The 24460-nt window shown below is 29.6% G+C and overlaps 1 protein-coding gene, 1 long non-coding RNA gene and 1 pseudogene across 3 annotated transcripts in view; 2 read left to right on the plus strand and 1 right to left on the minus strand.

Annotated features, from left to right (window-relative positions):
• The window catches only part of LOC149062218 (uncharacterized), a 510544-nt pseudogene that overhangs the window by 231133 nt on the left and 254951 nt on the right, over window positions 1-24460 (plus strand). The window lies entirely within an intron of this gene.
• LOC149062237 (uncharacterized) lies at window positions 13709-17011 on the plus strand. Its single transcript, XM_089216472.1, has 4 exons — window positions 13709-13855; window positions 13924-13997; window positions 16526-16620; window positions 16869-17011. Exons 1-4 carry the CDS (start codon window positions 13709-13711, stop codon window positions 17009-17011), a joined length of 459 nt encoding a protein of 152 aa, XP_089072598.1.
• Window positions 20817-22028, minus strand: LOC149062238 (uncharacterized). The gene is made up of 4 exons (XR_016189914.1): window positions 21935-22028; window positions 21781-21855; window positions 21551-21708; window positions 20817-21469 (listed from the first exon to the last, which is right to left on the minus strand). It is a non-coding gene; the product is annotated as an uncharacterized LOC149062238 (long non-coding RNA).

A 24460-nucleotide genomic window follows, 5' to 3' on the forward strand; every position in this document is an offset into this window, starting at 1 on the left:
ACGGTGACAATAGAATATTATTAACAGTATCGCACACGACGCGAGTTTTCTAAAGAAACCTTTCAAAATGGTATAGGTATGTTATAAATAATAATACCTTTTATGCCGTCCAACCATATATGTATATACGAGCGCAGAATAAAAATAAAATTGATTATTATACTCAGTGGGTTTGGCGTCAGACTGAAGGACAACTGCATCCCTTGTTTAAGAACAGTTTTTACTTAAAATACACAATCTTGGCATTTCTTTCATTTTTTATTCCTTTATTCTTACCTTGCTGCGATAAGTAAAATTAATTGACCTCAGTTATTTCTATAGAATTTGAAGGTGTCTTTTTGGCGATTTTATCTGCTCTCCCATATATACCTACATCGTTTATATAATTTAATGGTATTTCAAATACTGAATTTTCAATAGTGTACGTCATATGAATAGGCTAACGACGGGTGGTTTGGAAAATAAAATGAGCTGGAAATAATATGTAGTGAGTCGTCGCCGATGCACGGACAATGTGGTTGTTTTTCTACAAAGCCGTGAACATGTGACGATCTCACGTATTTCTGTCAACCGTTTACTTATTTATGGGAGAATTGGACTGTCTCAAACAGGAAATATCATATTGTTTGGGGATTATCAATGACAATAATAATATAGCAATGACAGGAATTTATGTTTTTCAATTCAATTATTAAACATGTTTTACAGAAAACTACAAGGTTTAATAAATATATATTTATTCCCACACAGCATTTGTGTAACATTAATATTATTATAACTTTACGATTTGGTCAAATTACAAATATTATAACTTTGACGTTATTATAATATTAACTAATGTTTATAAGAGTAATATTATATTTTAAAAATGTATTTTATATGCTTATTAAGTTTTATATATAATATTGAAATTAATATCATAGAAAAATAGTTTAATAACATTTAGTACCTAACTTTATAAAAAGTTATAAAAAAAAATTGTATATGTATGTTCTAAGTTGGTTGAGTTTGTAACATTTGCTATTGAAATAATAGGTACCTATACTATATATTATAATATACATACTATATACTACTATATACATACTATATTATAGTATAATAGCGCATAACATATAAGTTATATAAAATACCTAATACCTATCTAGGTATATTATAAAGTAAAAAATACATTATGTAATATGTATGTATTTTACATAGGTTGTTAATTTAAATGTGATTCCTATGACTGATGTAGGTATAGGGTAATCCAGCGACACGGTAGTGTCGCGAGCTAAGTAAAAAAAAAAGGAAGGCGAAGCACTCGACCGTGTATATATACAGAAACCTAAACATTCCCATTTAATACGTGTTAATATTTTGGTATTCTTTATTAAAGGCTGTAGGTCTAATAAATGAACCAAATAGTTAGAATGAGATATCAATCGATCGAGAAAATCATAGGCTACGTGCTTTTATAATTTTAAATAGAATCGGTTGAATAGTATTTTAGTTATGATCAAAAAACTGTGGATATTTAAGTGATCATTTTATATTACTTTCGCCGCCGGCTGCCGTATTAAACGCGTCATGTTGACGGGACGAGTGAGAGGATTCTTGCGACGGCGGCGTGTGTCTCCCACTACTATTGCTTCCCCCCACCGCTAGACACATACAACATACTAACACGCGAACATGGTCCACAATCGCTTATCAGTTATCGGTATCGGTGCATTCTGTTTTCGTAATTTGAAATTTCGTTCTTTCGTCTCGCGTCCTGCGTACGAGCTTGTTGTCGGCGTTATTGTCTCGTGTCCATAATATTATTATTCAATGCACGTGGTATCACCAAACCTAACCGTATCGACTATCTATCATTTTCCATTGAGCATTTTATTGTTAAATAATATAATATAGTCGTTATAATAATAATTATTATTATAACAGTCTTTATTATAATTTATAATACTTTATTGTGACTGTCTTCATATTTGTGTCGAATTGTGTCTACATTAAAAATGGTAACTTAACTCCAAAAGGCGCGAGATATGAGGAAAAAAAATATCAGGAGTCTACTCAATCTAAAATCGTAGTTGAAAGTTATAATAGTACTACTATTAAACAGTGCAGTATTAACACGGTACATGAAGTACCACTAAAAAGAAAGAATCCAAAATCCAAACAGTTATTTCCATTTTATTAAATATTGAAAAATGTACCAATAGATCAATTGGTAAATTAAAAATGCCTCTGGTTCAAGGTAGGTGTACTGCAGATAGAGTATTAAAATGGGTGCTGAAGTATAGGAAACAAAATGTACTTTTGTACAGAACGATATGTTTAAACATCTTAAAAAAATTATAAATAAGACATTACATCATAATAATGGAAAAAAAAATAAAAAATATCTTGACCCTAATAAAAACTAATGATATCTCAACAAAAACACTACGTCAACTCCGTGTAAAAAAACGCTAAGTAAAAAAAAAAAAATATATAAATGCAATAAAATGTGTGATATAAGGTGGAATCTAAGTAAATAGTTTAATGAATAAAATGTATGTATAAATAATTAATTCAAATTTAATAAAAATTGGTTATTTATATTAATTTATAATATGAATTATTTTAACTCAAATTGATCCAATTTTGGTTTACTTGGCCGGAAGATTCAGTCTAAAAAATGTATAGCCAAGTACTAATAGTTTATGTAATAAATAATGAAAGCACCATTACAATAAATAAATTGTTTCCGGCTAAGTAAACCAAAATTGGATCAATTTGAGTTAAAATAATTCATATTATAAATTAATATAAATTACCAATTTTTATTAAATTTGAATTAATTATTTATACATACATTTTATTCATTAAACTATTTACTTAGATTCCACCTTATATCACACATTTTATTGCATTTATATATATTTTTTTTTTTACTTAGCGTTTTTTTACACGGAGTTGACGTAGTGTTTTTGTTGAGATTAGTAATTTCTATAACAACCCTGCCATCTTGTAAGATGCTTGAACAAACAAATTTGGATTTTAGTATAAAATAAAGTTTTATTGTTATTTAATATTGTTTTAAATAAAGGTAGGTACTTTTATGTTAAGTATTCAATCATTTATTTTAAATATTTTTTATTTTTATAAAATTTCCTTGTGTACCTAGTGCGTATAAATCTATTGTTATAAAATTTATAATTTAATGTTACTTAACTAATATGACATCTTTCAGTCATCCAATGTTCAAAGCTGCAAAATAAAGACGGAGATAAAAGGCCACTAGGCCAGTTCTATAAAAACAAACATGTTTCTTGTGGTCCTATATAACCTCTGAAAAACAAAAATTATGAGGCTAATGAACAAGATCATGTGTCTAAGTTACATCACCCAATAAACAATTGCAATGTCTTTCACTTCTACCGAAGTATTTACTTTAAAAAAAGTACCTAATTTAAATAAAATATTATCTTTAACATTTCGTTACCAATAGAAGTACTTCCATTACTGAACTATTTGTAGTGTTGGGAGTATGTACCTACTTGTTACAAAAAATAACTCTTTTCACGATTTAACATTTTGAAAAAATTATGTTTCAAAATTATTATTTAAAAAATACGCACAAGATGAGCAAAAGTTACAAAATATATTTACATTAATTAAGTTGTTGATAAAGAATATAATTAACACGTTGAATCTGAAACGAAATCAAAATTTGTAAACTTATTACAGAACATAATATACACTATTACGGTTTAACGGGTTATAGAAGATAACTGTAATTCTGGCAGTGGTAGTCGATATGAAATAATAAGTGATTACGAAAGTTGAATGTAGGTAACTTAAATTTAATTTTAGTTAATATATATCGGGACAATCAATTTGATTAATAATAAGTTTATGGGTATATAATATAATTAACATCGTTCAATAATCGGCGTTTAAATAAAGGATCAAGACTGCACTGTTTAGAAACGTTAGAAAGATCATAATAGTATGGTAATTAAGTAATTTTAATTTAGTTGCTAACAATTTTAAAAAGCGATTTTGAATACTTTCAAGTTTATTTACCCAAACATCAATAAATGGGTTCCATACCATAGAACAGTATTCCAGAATGGAACGTAATAATGAACAATACAGCACTTTAATACAAGTGGGATTCTTGAATTCCCATGTATTGGGCCTATTATAATGAAACCTAAAACTTTTAACGCTTTGTTTTTTTATAAATTTAGTCCTAGTGTAATTCAAACGATAAGTCACTAGATAGCCATTAGCCAAACACCTAAGTCTTTTACAGAAAAAACTAGGTGTACATTCAAGGATAGGTACATTACCGATGTATCTATTATAACTAAATTGTATTGGGTAAGTATCGTACTAACTTTAGTAATAGGTACTTACGAAGTGACAAACATATTTTATTTATTTTTTTTGACATTTATTAACATTTATGTTTCACTTGTTTATTTTGTGACATTTAGAAAAGCGATCTAAATGACTAAATCTTCTTATAACTCTAAACAATTATTAGGTGTATTAACTGTAAATTTAATTATCCAATTTTAAATCATCGGCACAAAAACAGAAATTCGGAATATTTAAATGTTTTATCCAAATTATTAACAAATAATAAAAATAATTGACTGTTGACCGTTGTGACCAGATGACGTATTGATAGATGATAGATGTAACAATAAACATTTTGAAAAACGTATCTATAGTATAGGTACATATTTAAAATATTTATTTATTTATTTATTTATTTATTATAATCAACGCCAGACGGCTTTTACAAAATAACAGACAGAAAGTACATAGATAACAGTATAAAAACATATACAATATATGTAAGATGCGTAACTTATACTAACTTAATAAAAGAGAGAAGAAAAAGAATTAGTAAACAAAAAAACAACGTGGTGTAAGTTATGTGAAAAAAAAAAAATGTGAGCCTTCGTACTACATATGGCTTAATAGTCTATATGATTATTTGCATTATGCATCATCCTTATAAGTGGGGCATTCTTGGAGAAGTTTGATTTATTGGTGGGTATATAAAAATTACATTGAAGCCTAGTGTTACTAGGAATACGAAAGCTAAGTTCTCCCAGTAGTCTTGAGGCATCAACTTGACCTTCGATCAGACGCTGAATAAAAGTGATATCAAAATTATCACGCCTTACAGAAAGTGGAACTAGTCTCAGAACTTGACTTAATGGCCCATAATCATGTGGTGGATGAGGAATGTTGAGGCAATAACCGGCGAAACGTATAAAACTGTTTTCAAACACGATCAATCCAACAAATGTCAACTGTGGTATATGGTGACCAAATAATAGACCCATATTCAATGACCGAACGGACTAAAGCATTATAGAGAGCTAGAAGGCAATTGGTAGAACTAAAATTGGTTGAGTGACGCCTTATAAATTCCAAAGCACGAAAGGCTTTGCTGGTCATATAATCAATATGAGGGCTAAAATTAAGAGAAGGTACAAATAAAATGCCTAAATCATGGACCTGGCTAACACGTTGAATAGATATACCATCAAGTCTATAGTCAAAATATATCAGTGCCTTAGAGCGATAGAAAGTCATAACTTTACATTTAGAGATGTTAAGAGATAAATTAAACGTACTACACCAATTGGTGAATTTATCAAGGGTGTATTGAAGAGTGAGGCAATAATTATTTGAGGTAATCGTGTGAAAAATTTTAGAATCATCAGCAAAAAGTAGGAAACGACAATGGGAAACAACCGAGCACATAGTATTAATGAAAATATTAAATAATAAGGGACCTAAATGGCTACCTTGTGGAACACCGGACGATGCACGGAAGAGATCAGATGACTTCCCGAAGAGGTTGACAAATTGTCGACTGTCACTAAGGTAAGAACTAAACCATGATAAAAGTGGCTCACCAACACCAAGTCTGTCGAGGATATAAAGAAGTGCATTGTGGTCTATGGAGTCGAACGCTTTAGAAAAGTCCGTGTATATCACATCAACTTGACTACCTAATTCAAACGCCGCGTGAAGGTAAGAAGCAAAAACTACATGACTAGTCGCAGTCGAGCGACCTGGAAAGAACCCATGTTGGTCAATTGATGAGGTGGTTAAGAAAGAACGTTCGATTCGTTTCAGTACTATAGACTCGAACAGTTTACCCAGGAGAGGAAGGCCGGAGATGGGTCTATAGTTAGCGACATCAGCCGGATTCCCAGATTTGAAAATTGGCGTAACACGATTTATTTTCTACGCAGAGGGGAAAACACCTTCAGTAAGTGATTTATTAAAAATTAAAGTGACCGGTAAACTGAGAGTGGCACGGCAGTAATACAATAAGTTAGCAGAAATGCCATCCGGGCCAGAACTATGAACATTTGAAAGAGAGTTAAGCGCTGTATTAACTTCATCAATCGATATAGATAATTTAGAAGGAAGGTGTGAAAATTGGTTGATTGTAAACTCATCGTATAAATCATTGCAGGTAAATCGTGAGTCACCATAAACAGATGAGAAATGAGAAGCAAACAAAGAAGCAACTTGGTCACTGGAGGCCTTAGACTCCCCAAGATGAACCTCATCTGGTATTGTTGAGACACCACGTTTACTACGAACAAATTTCCAAAATGATTTAGGATCAACACATAGACGATTCTGTAAGTTACGCAAATAGTGACTATAGAGACACTTCGATTTAAATTTACATTGGGCGCGTAGTTGAGAGAAGATCGAATAACGATTAAGACCACCTCACATTTTATATTGTTTATGCGATTGTTTTTTCATAGCGAGAAGTTTCTTAAGCTTACTTGAGACCCATATAGGAAAAGTAGAGATTCGAAAGTTTCGTAATGGAACACATTCACGAATACAATTAAGCAGTGATTTCTGTAAAAAATCAGCAGAAAGGTCTGCGGATCTTGAATCTAAGGCGTTGTACCAATAAATGCTCTCAAGTCTATGAATAATCCTCTCGTAGTTAGCATTTTTAAAATCATTATATGTGTGTTGAGCATCAAGCATTGGAAGGACTGAAGGAAAGGGACAGGAAATAGACAGTGCTGGGTGGTAAATGTCACACGGAACTAATAAATCTGTAGCCTGCTGGACTAAGGTGGATTCATTACTAGAGAAAATTAGGTCAAGAAGAGATCCAGAGTTATTGAGAATTTGGTTCTTCTGGACGAAGTGAAGGAAACTAAATTGATCACCAACAAGACGGACCTTATCAGTTATATTACCTGTATAGACAAGACCCGAACCACAGACGGACCACTCAACATTGGGCATATTAAAGTCACCACATACTAAACCAAGATCAAAATTATAAGATCTCCATACCCGGTCTAAGGCCTCAACATGACTCTCATACACAGACAAATTTGTACCAGGAGGTAAATATACTCCAACTAAAAATACAGAGAGACCACTGGTTAGAGTGAGGCGAACAAAAACTTGCTCACAAGTGTCAAATGAAGTCGTAATTAAGGTTGGTCTTAGCTCTTTCTTGACAGCAATTAATGAACCTCCTCCTCGACGACAGTTACTTGTACGTACATTTCTGTCACACCTAAAGATTAAATACCCATCAAAACATAATTCGGAACTAGAGATGTCATCAGAAAGCCAAGTCTCAGTAAGAATATAAGCATCATAAGATAATAAAATAAAATTAGTTCGGAGATTAAACAATTTACTACGAAGGCCACGTACATTTTGGTAGTAAATTTTAAAACAGTGATCAATATTAGGCATAACATTAAAACTATTAAACTTAGGGTAGGGTATAGAAGAAAAGTTAGTTTTAATATTATTAAATTTAGATAAAAATGAGTTAAAGGTAGAATGAGAAAAACAGCAAAAGGTACAAAAAATATTATTTTTACAATAAACATGCAAACCAGAGTTGGAATCAGGAACTAATGCAAATGCTGAGTGGAACTCGGTCGATGATTGCTTCCTCCTCTGGGGTTCATGTTTTTTGGACCGGCTTTAATCACTGAAGGTGTGTACCATTGACATATTAAATAGTAAAATCTGAAGAGCCACTTTCAATTTTACGTTGCAGATCGGAATGAGCTTTACGCAAAAGTTCCCGTTCAAGCGTGGTTTAGTAATAAGTGATAACTAATAATATATGAGTTTCTTTTTATAGTTTTATTTAAAAATTAATTTTGTAGCATACAAAATGATTCGAAGTGGACGTTCTAAACGCAAAAAAATTAGAAATGAACTAAATACACTTTGTACATTACATTCAAAGTTTTTAAACAAAGAAGATAATATTGTTGAACCAGCTGTAGTATTGGATGAAAATGAAGATTTAACTCATCCTTTAATTCCTATTCAAGATAATATTGTCTTATATCAAGATGAATCTCGCTCCTTGTCTGAATTTGTAAATCAATCTTCACCATCAATTGTAAGTTGGGGTTAAACCATTAAATTTAGAAGCACCTTTTAACGATTCAGTATTAAATGAAACTACACCCGTTTTAAATTCAGTATCTAGTTCAAACTTTATTTCTATGGAAGATCAAATATATCACTGGGCAATTCAATTTAATATTAAACATAATGCTGTTAATGGTTTGTTAAGTTGCTTGAAGAATCATAAATGTTTTAAACATTTTCCAATTGACAGTAGAACACTATTTGGTACCCCAACTCAAAAATCAAAAGACATCAGAACTGTACACCCTGGAATTTACTACCACTTTGGCTTGGAATTTGGAATTAGGAAATATGCACCAACAAATTCATGTAGTATTGAAATCGCTATAGGTATTGATGGGTATACCATTGTCTAAAAGTAGTGGGGCTCAATTCTGGCCTATTCTTGCATACATAATGAATATTCCAAAAAAAATGGTTTTCCTTGTTTGCTTATATTATGGAACTGAAAAACCTCATGATAGTAACGATTTTCTAATAGATTTTATTCAAGATGCCAATAATCTTATAACTAATGGTATAATTTTAAACAATACTTATATACTTATATTAAAGTTTCAATCAAATTATTTACATGTGATGCACCGGCTAAATCGTATGTCTTAAAAGTTAAAAGTCATGCAGGTTTTTCTTCATGTACTCAATGTACCATAGAAGGAGAGTGTAGCGTCCCAGCATACAGGAGGACAAATGACTGGTGTTGAGGTAGATGGATTCGATGTAATAAGTATAACAACTTAATTTGTGGTTAAGTTATACTACGATTTATTTCTTACTAATTTATTTAATATAATGCTTATTCTAGGGCCTCTAAGTTACTCTATTATATATCTTTTCTCAATTACACTTTATTCAATTTTACTCTTTAGTATTTCTCTTTTAATTCAACTTATATATGTATGTGCGCACATTTATTTCAAATATTTATTCACTTATTTATTTCCTCTTTTTAAAACTCAATTATCCATTTATATCAATATTTCTCAAAATCACAAAAATTATGGTTTAACTACCATTTAATAAACTCTCAATTATTTTTTAACTCAATATCTCTTTATTTCAATTCAATTTATTATATGACATTGCATTATATTACATTACTTTACATTACATTACGCGCGTAATTCCATTTATATATATACTCTTTATTATTTTCTCAATTATATTATATTCACTTTTATATCTCAAAATTATTCTCATATAACATTTATTTAATTCACTTTATACTCATTTATTCTCTTTATAACACTTTTATCGGTACATATACCCTTTATATACTCAAAATTTTCCTACACTTTTATACATTACCTACCATATTATTTCTTTAAGTAGATAATATATATATATATATATATATATACACCTTCACAATAAATTTTATACGATGGTCCTAACAGATCCAAAGGAGACGTGACAGAGCCTTATAATTAAAATTCCTACATAAATAAATACCCCAAAACTTAAATTACAACTCACAATACTGCCACTGCTTGAGTTGCTTCCATTGTTGCTCTGGTTGTTGTCCTGACTGCTCTAGCTGCTTGCTACGTAGATTCTCTTTTTTCTCGGAGTTGCTGGAAGGTGATCAGTCCTCCAAACGTGACTCTTGGGTGAGTTGCCTCCGTGAAGTTGAAAACAAAAAATTTTCAGCTTCCCGTTGATGGAAAATCCTACCGACTGCGCCAAATTTGTAGCGTCCCAGCATACAGGAGGACAAACGACTGGTGTTGAGGTAGATGGATTGGGTGTAATAAGTATAACAACTTAATTTGTGATTAATTTATTAGATATTTATTTGATTACTATGTAAATAAAACACTTTTACTGCACAAAATGATTTGGTTGTAAAATATTCTAAGTCCGAATAATTAAATTGGGCTGGTGTCTGGCGTGAAGGTGCTTGTTCTGACTCTGGTGGCTCACGTCTGAATTGGGTCTAATCGGGGCTCTCCTATATAGTCCAGATAGTCCTACTCTCTGCATTTCCTCTCCTATCGATAAGATACGTATGTGTCCATGGCCGAGTCGTACAAAAGCGTACGCGTGTATTATTCTAATATCGCAGCTTCCCACGCCCATGCGACCGGTCGGTCCACATCCTGGTTATTCGCGATACGTAATCTCCATAACCCGACGACATTAATCATAACTCTAGATACGATTGCCAAGACTACGATTTCATATTTAATATTTCGTATATTTAATTCCAATTATGGTAATATTTTGGAAAGGCTAGAAGTGTGGCCTTCGATATAACTATTGAGGTCCTACACAATAGAATTGGTTGGCGAACTCATACGTCCCAGGGTCACTTATACATATCTACGTGTATATGCGTGTTTAGATGTCTCAAGCGGGACGTCAGTACATAGCAAGAGTATATTAATAATAGAGTTGCATTTCCTTATATAGAAAACCATTCAACAAAAAGAACACATGAACACTATCTGCAAATGTATGACGAAGATTATCATATTTCAAACCAAATTTCCATTTTAACACAAATTGATGGATTTAATGCTGTTAATATGTTTAGCATTGATTTTATGCATCTTGTGTGCCTTGGTGTTACTAAAAAGCTCATGATTCTTTGGTTTAGTAAAGGTCCCTTAAACGTCCGTGTAAGATCAAGAAAAACTCATGAACTTTTATCAAATTTATTAAATTTAAATTCTTATATTACAACAGACTTTGCTAGAAAGTCTAGAAGTGTTTTTGAAATGCGCAGATGGAAAGCAACAGAGTTTCGTTTATTTCTACTATATACAGGGCCTATAGTCTTAAAAAATATAATAACTGATGAGTGCTATGCAAATTTTATGGCATTGGACATTGCCATAATAATACTTCTCAGCCCAAACAATAATCATCTTTTGAACTATGCAAGGGAATTACTTAATTTTTTTCTAAAATGTTTTCAAAAAATTTATGGTGTTCACAATATATCACATAACATCCATAATTTATTACATCTTAGTGATGATTATCAAAACTATGGGCCATTGGACAATTGTGCTGCCTTCTGTTTTGAAAATTATATGAAGGAACTTAAATTATTTTTGAGGAAAAGCGAAAAACCTCTACAACAAGTTATAAACCGTTATTATGAAAAATATAATCCTAAACAAGAAAATGATAATTATAAAGAGGTCCCATTTGATCAGCCAATATTAAGAAATGAACATACAAATGGTCCATTAATTAAAAACATATCTGGGTCTCAATATTATACATTTTTATTTAAAAGCATATCATTAAGTTTAAAAAAAGAAAAAGACAGTTATTTTCTTACTACAAATAATGAAATTTTAAAATGTCTAAATATTGTACAGAATGACATAGGACATTACTAATTGGAAAATATTTTAAAGAGTTAAATCCATTATTTGAGGATCCATTCATCAATACTAGACATATTTGAAATAAATAACATATCTAAAAGAATGAAGTATTTGTCAGTATCTCAAAAAAAAAAAAAAAAATGATGGTATTCCTACAAAATACAAAATTGATTGCTATTCCCATCATACACACTGATCAGAATTAAAATTAAAAATTTAAACTATTTATTTTGTATAAATCTTTATATTTATTTTTATTATATAATGTAGATAGGTATTTCAATTTATATATGATTGATGATTGTATAATATATATTTTTATGGTACATACTAAACACTAAAATTACAAATGCCTGGTTGGGATATTGTATTATTTAAAAATGATAATAGTGTTGAAGCTGTACCTTCAAGTTGGCTTCGCAAACATACTTGTGCGTGGCCTAAAAATTCATGAAATGCAAAAAAATATATAGGAAAACAAATAAAACCAAATTCTGACGATTTTATATTTTATCCAGCAAGAAAACTTGGAAATAAAACTTATAGTATGTTTTACCTATTTAATTAAATGTAGAATTATGTGTAGTTTTCAGTAAAACAATTCGTAGATTTTAAATTTTTTACAGTTTATTTTCTTGAGGCTCGAAATAAATTAACTAAAGCTACATATAAGTCTGAATTTTCAAGTACTGAAGATGAAATGTTTAATATGAGGCATCGAAAGAAGATAAAATGTCCAAGTTTATCACCAAATGTAACCATAAAAAGTGCCAAAAACCAATGTAAACCTCATCTAAGTGACAGTTGTCCACCTCGTTATATTCCTGTTAAAGGTATTTTTATTTAATTAAAAATGTAAAATACAAAATGACATATTACTTACCTATACATTTTACCTAGCTACCTTTAATTAATTATTCGTTTTACTTTCAAACTAAATTTTTATATTGATAGGTAGTAATGGTAGTATTATACTGGTTGTGATAGTTTCCATTGTGGATTTTCATTATTTTTTGTGTTATAATTTGAATATGTTAGATAATACACATTTTGTATTTTAATATCAATATAGTTACTTATCAATATTCCAATATACTTATACGTTTGTTTTTACTTAGAAGTTTTTAACAACCAAGTTAAAGTTTCATCCAAGGAAACGACAAGAATTTCTGATTCTAGTTGCGGTGACGATAATGATGATACTTCTAAAGATCCTACATGTAATTTTAATAACAAAATGGATTTAAATAATGAGTTAGAAAGTAATTTTTTATAGACTTAATATCAACGTAATATAATAATTGCATATTATACTTACTTTTTATCTTTACTTTTTATTTAATTTTAGATGTTGATGAGTTAGAAAAATTGTTAGTTGATGATGAGTTCTAAGAATTTTTATCACTTTCTCCCACGTTTAATCCAGTTAAGAATCAATTGAAAACCAGTAACATTGTACATAATATAATAGATTCACCCTTCGGTAAATGGTCAGTTGAAAAATGTGATGATATTTCTTCCAATAATAACAGTCACAGCAGTATGCTTGTAAAGAAACAGCTGTTTATTGATAATAATACAGAAAACAAGTCAGGTATTGAATAAACAATTTTAATTTAAAATAGTTCTATATGTTTTATTACTATTTTTTAAGTTTCTACTGTTGAAAATGTGAACCCGATTACTACAGAAGATAATCGCAGTATTTTCATGTCAACATCAGGTGATTTTTAAATTGTTTTACCAAAAAATGAGATGAACTGTTTTAATTATTATAATAGTATGTAAAATTTAACTAGTTAATATTTTTTTTAGATTTTAAAACTTTTGTTATAAACACATTAACTCATATAAAATATGATATTAGTGGTTTAATTAATGTTAATCAAATAACTCAAGGAAATGTACAAGTTTTAATGGATAATATCCAAACACAATCATTATCTAATCAAAATATATCTACAGATGTTTTTGACATTGAATCATTTTTGCCAATAACCAATCTTCACAAACTTTTAGCTATTGAAAATAAAATTCAAGACACTGCTTTCAGAAGCTCGTTTGTATGTATAATAATATAATTTATCATATACAATTTGTAACTACAAAAAAAAATTTCATTGTTATTTAGGTTAGGAAGTTATCGTTATTAGTTGGTAATAAGGATTTAGGAAATACTGTACGAAGAAAATGGCTAGAGCAGCGGTTCCCAAACTGTGAGGCGCGCCTCCCTTGGGAGGCGCAAGCTTTTGGCAGGGGAGGCGCGAGCCGTGTGGTAAATATTGATATTTTTAAATCAACAATAATTTTGTTGAAATGTCATAACTATTCCAAACAAATATTTCATACTGATGAAAAAAAAAAAAAATAAACCAAATTACTCTATAGAATTGCTTATCTATGTATTATAAAATCAATGGTATTACTTAAAGTCGCGTTATATTCGTACAATAATATACTTGATTCGATGATTTCCGTAAATGTCGTTACAGCATTATCGCATTATCGGTAACCGAATATTATTGCGTCTACCCTACCTAATAGTGTAGAATTGTAATGAGTAATGACCAATATTAATATATTTGCACGGCAATAGCAGTAGTCGTCGTGAATGAACCGTACGTAAGGTGTATTCGTCATTTTCGAATTGCGCATTATCAACTCGTGTTTTATATCTTTTCTGGAAAAATGGAAAAATTTCTTAATATTAAGAGTACAACCAAGCGTTTAAATGAAGACAACAATAAAGAAGAAAATAAACGTAAGTTCAGAAAATACGATGATAGTTATTTAGACTTTGGTTTTACTTACATTAAAATAGACAACGAAGAACGTCCGAAATGTGTTATTTGTTTAAAAGTATTAGCTGCCGATAGTATGATTCCAAATAAATTAAAGCGTCATTTTGAAACTAATCATGGATCGTTAATTAATAAAAAACGTGATTATTTTGTAAGGCAACGTGAACAATTAGAAAAACAATCAACCAGTTTTATTAAACAGACAAGTGTTCCAACCAAAGCACTTTTAGCTTCTTATAAGGTAGCATTTCGTGTTGCTCAGAGTAAAAAACCTCATACAATTGCTGAAGAACTCATTTTACCATCAGCAATTGATATGGTTTCTACTATGATCGGGGAATCTGCTGCAAACCAACTTAAAAATATTCCCTTGTCTAATAATACAATAAGTCGGCGAATTCATGATATTTCTGAAAATATAAATGAACAGCTTATTAGTAAATTAAAAAACAAAAATTTTGCAATTCAACTTGATGAAGCTACCGATAGTAATAAAGTCGCACACTTGATATGTTATATTCGTTTTATGGACAAAACAAATATTATAGAAGAGTTATTATTTTGTAAACCAATTTTCGGAGACACTAAGGCTCAAACCTTATTTGATATCACTAATGACTTTATGAATTGTAATAATATTAATTGGGAAAACTGTTTGGGTGTATGTACAGATGGGGCTCGAGCTATGGCTGGTCATTATGGTGTACTTCAGGCTTTAATACGAAAAAAAGCTCCAGAAATGATATGGACTCATTGTATTATTCATCGAGAATCTTTAGCATCACAAAATATGTGTCCATCGTTAAACACCGTACTTCAAACAGTTATATAAGTAGTAAACTACATAAAAACACGGCCTGTTAAGGCAAGGTTCTTTAAAAAAATATGTGAAGAAATGGGAGCAGAGCATACTGCGTTACTGTTTTATTGTAATTCAAGATGGCTATCAAAAGGAAACGTACTAATACGAGTGTTCGAACTTAGACAAGAACTTTACACTTATTTGAGTGAAGAAGGTCATAATGATTTTAACAAGTTTATTGATAGTGATTTTGTAATTAAATTAGCGTATTTATGTGATATTTTTGAAAAACTTAATATACTCAACACATCTTTACAAGGTAAAGAAACTCATATTCTACAATTATATGATAAAGTGGTTGCTTTTATTAAAAAAATCGAGTTATGGCAAAGGAAACTAACCGAAGAAAACGGTAAAACCACGTGTTTTTCATTTTTAAAGTTTTCTTGAAGATAATGATCTTGAATTACCAATGAGCTCACTAAACATAATTTCTGATCATCTGATGACTCTTAAAAATCATTTCGAGAAATATTTTCCAGAAGACATCGTACAATACAATTGGATTAAAGATCCGTTTAGTGAAAACCCATTACCAAATTTCACAACTACTGAAGAAGAACAATTAATCGATATTTCATCTGATTCTTCGTTACGAATGAAATTTTCTTCATTTTCACTTTTAGAATTTTGGAGCAGCATTAAAGATGAATATTCTGAAATATCCAACAAAGCTTTGCGTGTACTACTACCATTTGCGACATCGTATTTATGCGAAGCAGGCTTTTCTGCAGTTGCTGTATTGAAATCAAAATATCGATCAAAACTTAATATTGAAAAAGAAATGCGTGTGGCTGTCACAACATTGCTACCTAATTTTGAAGAATTATTAAACAGAAAACAAGCACATTGTTCGCATTAAGTTTAAATATTAATACGCATTGTATTTTGTAATACTTTAAATTGAAGTTTAATAATATTTACTGTTAACTTATATTTTCATAAAAATAAAAGTGTTTGTATATTTAAATACTATAAATTTGTAATTTAATTTTTTATGGGAGGCGCAATTATTTTTTTTAATTTTTAGGGTGGCGTGAACTTAAAAAGTTTGGGAACCGCTGGGCTAGAGTATTTGATGACCAAATTTTGACTGAATATTCATTGTATGGGTTCAAGATGAAATCACCATTTTCCAAATTGCTGATCTACCGTGTTATTATTGGTAAAAATATTTTATTTGTGACTGTTAAAAGTATGATTTAAAACTGAGTTTTTTTTTTGGCTTCTCATTGGGATGATAATTTAATTTGTATAGAGCTCTTATTACTAGGCCAAAGACAAACAAAATAGCCAGACCAAATCTTCAAGAGGAGTAAACCAAATTTTAGGGGGGCAATAGAATTCATATCTACTTAACCTCAACCTGTATATTAAACTGCAGCACATTTTAAATATAATTGTTCATTTCAGATTCACTAAGAGCCCATATCAAGTACAAAATGAACACAGAAAAAGAAATTGATATTCCTCTTTCAACCTGGCTTTCCTATGCCCCATTTCGAATTAAAGATAAAACTAAAAAACAATATGACTTGCAAACATCTCAAACTTAATTTAGTTTAATTTGTATTGTTTAAATTAAAACCTGTTTGTTTTATTTTTTTTTAAAGAAAAAAACTACCGAGTTTCCAAACATCTCCCAGAATTTTCTTTAATTTTAATTTTTTCTATTATAATCTTGTTAATTTTTAATTTTGTTTAAAAGTAATTTTTCCTTAAATAACTTGGAAAGCTTCCAGACATCTTAAACTTAATTTTATTTTTTATTTGTAATGTTTATATTACCAATAGGGGTATCATTCCCCTATCATTTCTAACTTGTTCATAATTTTTACTTGAATAAAAAAAAGGTTCATTGCATAATAATGTGTAAATTATTTATTTAGCTAGTAATATTCATTATTTATTTAGTATTCAAGGGAATTAAAATTATAGTTTACATTTAAACCAAATACAAAAATCAAAGTAGGAATATTTATACAATTTATACTGTATAGTTCATCAGTGAAGGTATATAATTATTATAAATACAATGATGTATAAACAGATAAGTAATATGTGTATTGTATTATAGAAAATAATTTCAGGGGGAAATTCATGCACAATTTTAAATTTAATGTTTTCATAACCATATTGCAAAAACATGTTTGGAGAGGGTACTATTGGTTCGTATGTTATTCTTAACTGTGTATAGATATCAAATTTATACCTTTTTTTTTATATATATATATATTATGTATGAATAGAAAACATGTTTGCAAACAATAAAATTAAATCAAAAAAAATATTCGATGCTCTTTAATATAACATTTTATAAACATTAAATGCAATGTTATTAAACTAAATTAAAACAAACATTAAAGCTGTGGCCAAATAATTGTAGGATAATGTTATATTAACATTATTTAATCCACGAATAACTTTATTCAAACGTTTTTTGGAACGTTATGGTTTTTTACATAACTTTGTTCCAACTTATTTTAAATATGAATTTGCTGTATGGGTTTAAATACGTTCTATCATCTTACAAAATAAAAACAAAAATTTACCTATGGGTTTAACAAGAACATGAATCACATAAAGGGAAGATTATTTTTTCCACAATTTCTTGAGGCCTCTACCAGTTTCGTTTTAGTCGACGGGGAATTAGTGGTAATGTGACATGTGGACATGATTTTTATAAAGGGTTTTATATATTCGGGCAATTGGGAGTGAACATTTTTTATTAAGCTTGGTTACTTTACTGTTTGCATTTTTAGGTCTTCAAGGAGTGCTGTATTTGTCAGTACAAAGTCCATAATATTATCACCGGAGCACTTTGGTATTACGGAGTGATAAGTCTTAGAGTAATTTACTGAAAATATGCTTGGATAGGGTGAATGTTTGTTGGTTTTATCGGGTACCATAGTGGCATGGTAAATGTTTGTGTCATATAGCAATAATTAATTTTTAGGTGATCAATTTAAGTAGAAGTCTAAGTTGATTATAGCTAGAATTTAGTTGATTGTGGTATTGCTTGGTGTGATTTGAGCAGGTGAGTATAATATAGGTTGAACATATACATATCGCTCATCCGGAAGAAAAACGATACAAATCAAAAAGTGCTATTTTTTTCAGGAGAGTGGATTAAACATTTTTTTATTTTGTTTGTAAATTATTCTGTTGATCTGTTGAATGGCACAATACCTACAGACCCGATAGAAAATGCAACATATCAGAAAGCGAAACCTTTTGTGAAAGAAATATCCAAGGAAGAAGTTAAGGAAGCAATAAAGAACCTTTAAAACTGGAAGGCACCAGGTTCTGACAGCATTCCATCGGAACTCATAAAATATGTGGGAGAGGATATGTATAACTTCATTTACAGGATATGTCATAGGGTATGGTCGGAGGAAGTAATGCCAGAAACCTGGAACGAAGCAATAATTATACCACTTCATAACAAGGGTGATAAAACTGAATGTAGCAACTATAGAGGGATATCCCTTCTAAATTCAGTGTACAAAGTTTTCTCCAAAATCCTATTAAACCGTTTGATACCTTATGCAGAAGAATGTTTGGGAGAGTACCAAAGTGGTTTTCGCAAAGGGAGGTCAAATATAGAGCAGCTATCGGTAATAGCACATTTAATAGAGAAGAAATATGAATATCGCCAAAACATATGGCAAATGTTTGTTGACTTTAGGAAAGCTTATGACAGCATTCATAGAAATAGCCTGTACAACATAATGGAAGAATTTGGTTTCCCAAAAAAATTAATAAATCTAACCAAACTGTCTATGGAAGGAGTGAAGTACCAAGTCAGAGTAGTAAGTACTACGTCAGAAGCGTTTAATGTTGAAACGGGACTAAAACAGGGGGACGCACTATCCCCATTATTATTCAACATAGCCCTAGAAAAGGCAGTACGAGTTTTGCAAAACGAAGCAAGAGGAATAAGCGTGGATGAATACCATATAAAAGTGCTAGGTTTTGCAGATGATCTTAACATCATAGGAGAATCATTGGATGATACAGTGAGAGCTACTGAAGTATTAGAACACGTAGCAGAACGAAAAGGGCTACACATAAACGCAGACAAAACAAAATTAATGGAACTATTAGACATGGAAACATCGCTAGATGTTTTAGAGACGTTACCATATGAAAAAGTCGAACAATTTCAGTATCTAGGTACACTACTTAATACTAAAAATGATTGGTCCTATGAGATCGGGTCGAGAATAACAAAAGCAGAGAGAGCGTTTTTCGCCTTGCTAAAGTTTTTTAAGTCTAAATTATTTTCAAAACGAACAAAAATAAGACTATATACATCAATCATAAGACAGATACTAACATATGGTCGTGAAGTATGGACTACAACAAGTATAACAGAACGACGACTAAAGACTTTTGAAAACAAAATATGGCGAAAGATATGCGGCCCGGTAAAAGACCCAAAGACAGGTCAGTGGCGTAGGAAGTTCAACCAAGAACTGAAGGAGGAATTAAAAATAGTATCGATAAATGGTTTCATAAAGAGTCAAAGGATACAATGGCTAGGACATGTCATGAGGCGGAATTCTGATGCAGTAACCAAAATGGTACTGAATTGGAAACCAGAAGGAAAAAGGCCACGGGGTCGTCCTCGGAAGAGATGGTTGGGTGTTGTAGAAAAGGATTTGGAAGATCTTGGAGTGCAGGATTGGAAGGAGATTGTGCAGGATCGTGATAAGTGGAGTGATTTGGTGATGGCGGCGAAAACTCTTGGAGAGTTATGAAAGCCAGAAGAAGAAGAAGAAGAAGAAGAAGAAGAAGAAGAAATTATTCTGATATTTATTCATGAACAATGCAAATAAATCAGACCTTATGTGATTTTGCATATTGTACTTAATAATTTAAAGTTACATAATATAATTTTAATTATTACCATGTTAAAAAAATAAATAAATAACAAATTACTTTTTTGATATTGACAATTTATTTCATTATTATATTATCAATGAGTAACATAACATTTTTCTTATTAGGCATAACAGAAGCTAGCACATTATCAGTTTTCTTAATATTATTAAAAATTAGTAACATAATACTTTCATAATTGAGTATAACAATAACATAACATAGACAGTTTTTCAAATTTTTAAAAAATGAGAAATAAAATATTTTTCTTATTAAGTAGGCAAGTATAATAAAAACTCAAACATAAGCAGTCTTCTGAATTTAAAAAAATAGTAACATAATATTTTCTTATTAAGTAAGTATATAATTATCAAAAACTAAGACATTAAAAATATTGTATATTATTAAAAAATGAACATAATAAATCTTTTTATAGAATGTAATTAAATATAAAAATAACTAATAGGTAGAATTCTGGCTTATATGTTATTATAAAAGTCATAATAATAATTAGGAACACAATTTTTTCTAATTAAAGATAACAACTCATTTTTTGCTTCAGTTATACCAGGTTTCACATCATAAGCTCTTTTTAATTCTAAATTATTATTTAATTGGTTACTGGTTTTCCTAGTTTTTTTTATTTTTTATACTTTTAGAATTGAATTCAGTCTGTTCATAAGAGTTTTTAAAATAAATAGTATCTGGATCATCTTTTGTCACTTTAAACATTTTTGTTTCTGTTATTTTGAATGCATTTGAAAAACTGCTGATCCCTAATTTAGTTGTAAGATCTTTTAAATCAAAAAAATTTTTATAGCACATTTCCTGAACTTTATACGGATTGCCACTTTTTTTAGCAGATCTAATAAAAGTTACATATTGTTCAGGAACATAAATAGGACCAGATTTCTTTGATTTTTTTATATTTCTTTCTATAACAGAGTGTGCATTGTCGCCCTCATTTTGTGTGTGACCAGTGATTAAATAATATAATTCATATTATATTATCCTATTTTGGCTGGTAATTCCAAATTTGGATCAGCATCAGTAACGTCTTCATTGCTGATACTTGACAATGACAATGAACTTGTATCAGAGTCACTTTCACTTGAATGGATGGAACACTTCTATTAAAATTATTATTATTATTATTATTATAACACATTGTAATATTGTATTATTAGCAGTTTAGTTATTTTATATCTTACCTGGATCACAATTACTAGATAGGATATTGTAGTTTTCATTAGTAGATATTTCAGAGTCTAATGTATTAGCTACATCACCTTGTTCATAATTACTAGATTCCATAATATTGTCATTTTGCATAAATTCTATGAGAGGTTCCAAAAAATGATTTGCAACTCTTAAAAAAATTATATAATTATTAAATTTTTGACAAAATATATTGATTTAAATAATAATTTTAAAGTTATACCTTCGTTATTACTGCCTTTAACAGTATTATCATTTTCTTTTATGCTAGTTATTTTGTTTCTTTCTGATGACCAAACTATAATTTCAAACATTTCATAATGATCAAAACTAATGGATAATAATATTTATATAGGTACATTATAAATTATGATTACCTTCTTTGCAACCGATTTGACCATCTTTAGTTATTTTTCCTTTTGACAATTTCAAAATTAAGCGAGTCTACACGTGCGTGAAGTTGGCCCCCCCCCCCACATTGTCGTATCAACCTCGAACCTTCACCAATATTTTGGAACTAATTTAGAACTAATTGGAACCTCATACTTTTTCCGGGAAAAATTTTTTTCAGTTGGGGGGGTCAACTTCACGCAGCCCTCCCACTTTGTCATATCATCCTCAAACCTTCACCAATATTTTGGAACTAATTTGGAACTAATTGGAACCTAGTTTTCGAAATTTGGAACCTCATACTTTTCCCGGGAAAAATTGTTTTCAGTTGGGGGCGCACCCCAAACATTGTAGTATCGACCTCGAACCTTCATCAATATTTTGGAACTAATTTGGAACTAGTTGAAACCTAGTTTTCGGAATTTGGAACTTCTAACTTTCCCCAGGAAATATTTATTTTTTGGGAGGGGGCAGACCCCCATATTTTCGTATCGACCTCGAAACTCCAACAATAATTTGAAACTAATTTGAACCTAGTTTTCGAAATTTGTTAGTTCATGTTTTTTACAGAAATTAAGACTGAATAATACACGTGATGTTTCTTATTATAAGTATTATGTAAAAAAATGTTAAATAATATTAAAAAATTGCATATCCTTTGATATATATATTATATTTTAATTTCTCATAAATGAAATTTTTCAAAATGTATTAAATTTTGTTTGACATTTAAATATGTATTCATATGGAAAATAAAATATTCTACTACTGTATACATTTATTGAGAAATTAAACGACTTAATAACTCACTGAAATTATGCTGCGAATAATACAGTTAGGTTACATTCGGTAAGGTTATGAATAATAATATGTTTAATATTACGTAGTAGGTATATGTAAAATATTTATGTAATAAGTAACAAAATTTCGTTTTATGTTTAAATAGATTAAGCAAATTATATAGTAAAAAGAATAAAAATCGTAAGTACAATAAAATTAATAATTACAATATTCAATGTTCAATAACTAATCAACAATTTTTAATATAAAACAACTATATAAACTCAATATTTAATGTTGCTGATCAGCAGATACAAAATTTCAAAATCAATGCTAAAACTAAACTAAAATAAAGTAAGAATATCATTTTTTTTCCTTATAGTACCTTATAGTATATACCTTATACTATACTACTTTAATAATATAATTATAACAATGACGTACGATTATAACTTAACATACATCAATACATGAGGTCGAATTTTTATAGTTGATGAATTAATTTTTATCTTGGCTACTAAATCATTGTGGGTTTCCCATCCACTTGCTCTTTTAACGTAGCCTATGTAATGATCATTGTTGTATCCGATTCCCCCAATTCCACTTGGATCACATTCGTCATCATTATTAGGTGTCTATTATTCTTTTCCTACAGCTCCTCATTATTTGAAATCAAATTTAAAACACATTTTTATAGCTGCTATTTTTAATACAAGAGAGGTTAAACAAATAGGAAATGATAGAACTTTTTTTAAATTAATTGAAGATATTAATCATATGCAAAAAAATTGTGTACTTCTCGAATTCCCATCTAAAACCATTCAAATTTTTTTTCAGCTAGAATTAATTGTTGGTGATAATTTGGGGGTAAATACTACACTTGGTTTTTCTAAATCATTTTCGGCCACTCACTTTTGTAGGTTTTGTCAAAATGATAAAAGAAAACCCAGATTCTTCCAAATGAAGTTATTGAATCTCTACGAAATAAAAGAAACTATAATGAAGATGTAGCAAAAACAAAAAATAGTAAATTAACTGGAATTTATGAAGAATCCATATTTAACACAGTTAATTTATTCCATGTTGTTGAAAACTATTCTGTAAATATCATGCATGATATTTATGAAGGCATAGGGAATTATAATATGTGTCATATTATATTACAATTAATTAATTTAAAGTTTTTTAATTTAGAAACATTAAATAATAGAAAATAACATTTTAATTATGGAAGCTCTGAAATTGGTAATTTATCAGGGCCTATTACAATATTGAATTCAAAAAAGTTATTGATTAAAATGTCTGCTAGGGAAATGCAAACTTTCATTCATTTTTTTCCTTTAATTATTGGTGATATGGTACCTGAAAATAATGAAGTGTGGTTATTTTTATTAAATTTTATTGATATAACAGATCTTATTTTACAACCAGCTTTTGATGATGAAGATATTATTAAATTCGAAAAGTGCATTGCTTACCACAATACTAAATATGTAGAACTATTTAACGACTGTTTAAAACCAAAGCATCATTTCCTTACACACTATTGCAATATAATTAGACAAAGCGGTCCTTTAAAATTTTAATTGTGGACTTATAACTTTGAATCCAAACATCGTGAACTTAAATCATATACTAAAAATATTAACTCAAGAATTAACACTCCTCTGTCCATAGGTATTAAGTTCTGTTTAAACTTCACTGAGTTTATAACCAACTTCAATGTTATGGAT

This window comes from Diuraphis noxia, unplaced genomic scaffold (assembly GCF_037042655.1).
Source record: "Diuraphis noxia isolate RWA-SAM2 unplaced genomic scaffold, SU_Dnox_SAM2 contig0001, whole genome shotgun sequence".
NCBI lineage: Eukaryota > Metazoa > Arthropoda > Insecta > Hemiptera > Aphididae > Diuraphis > Diuraphis noxia.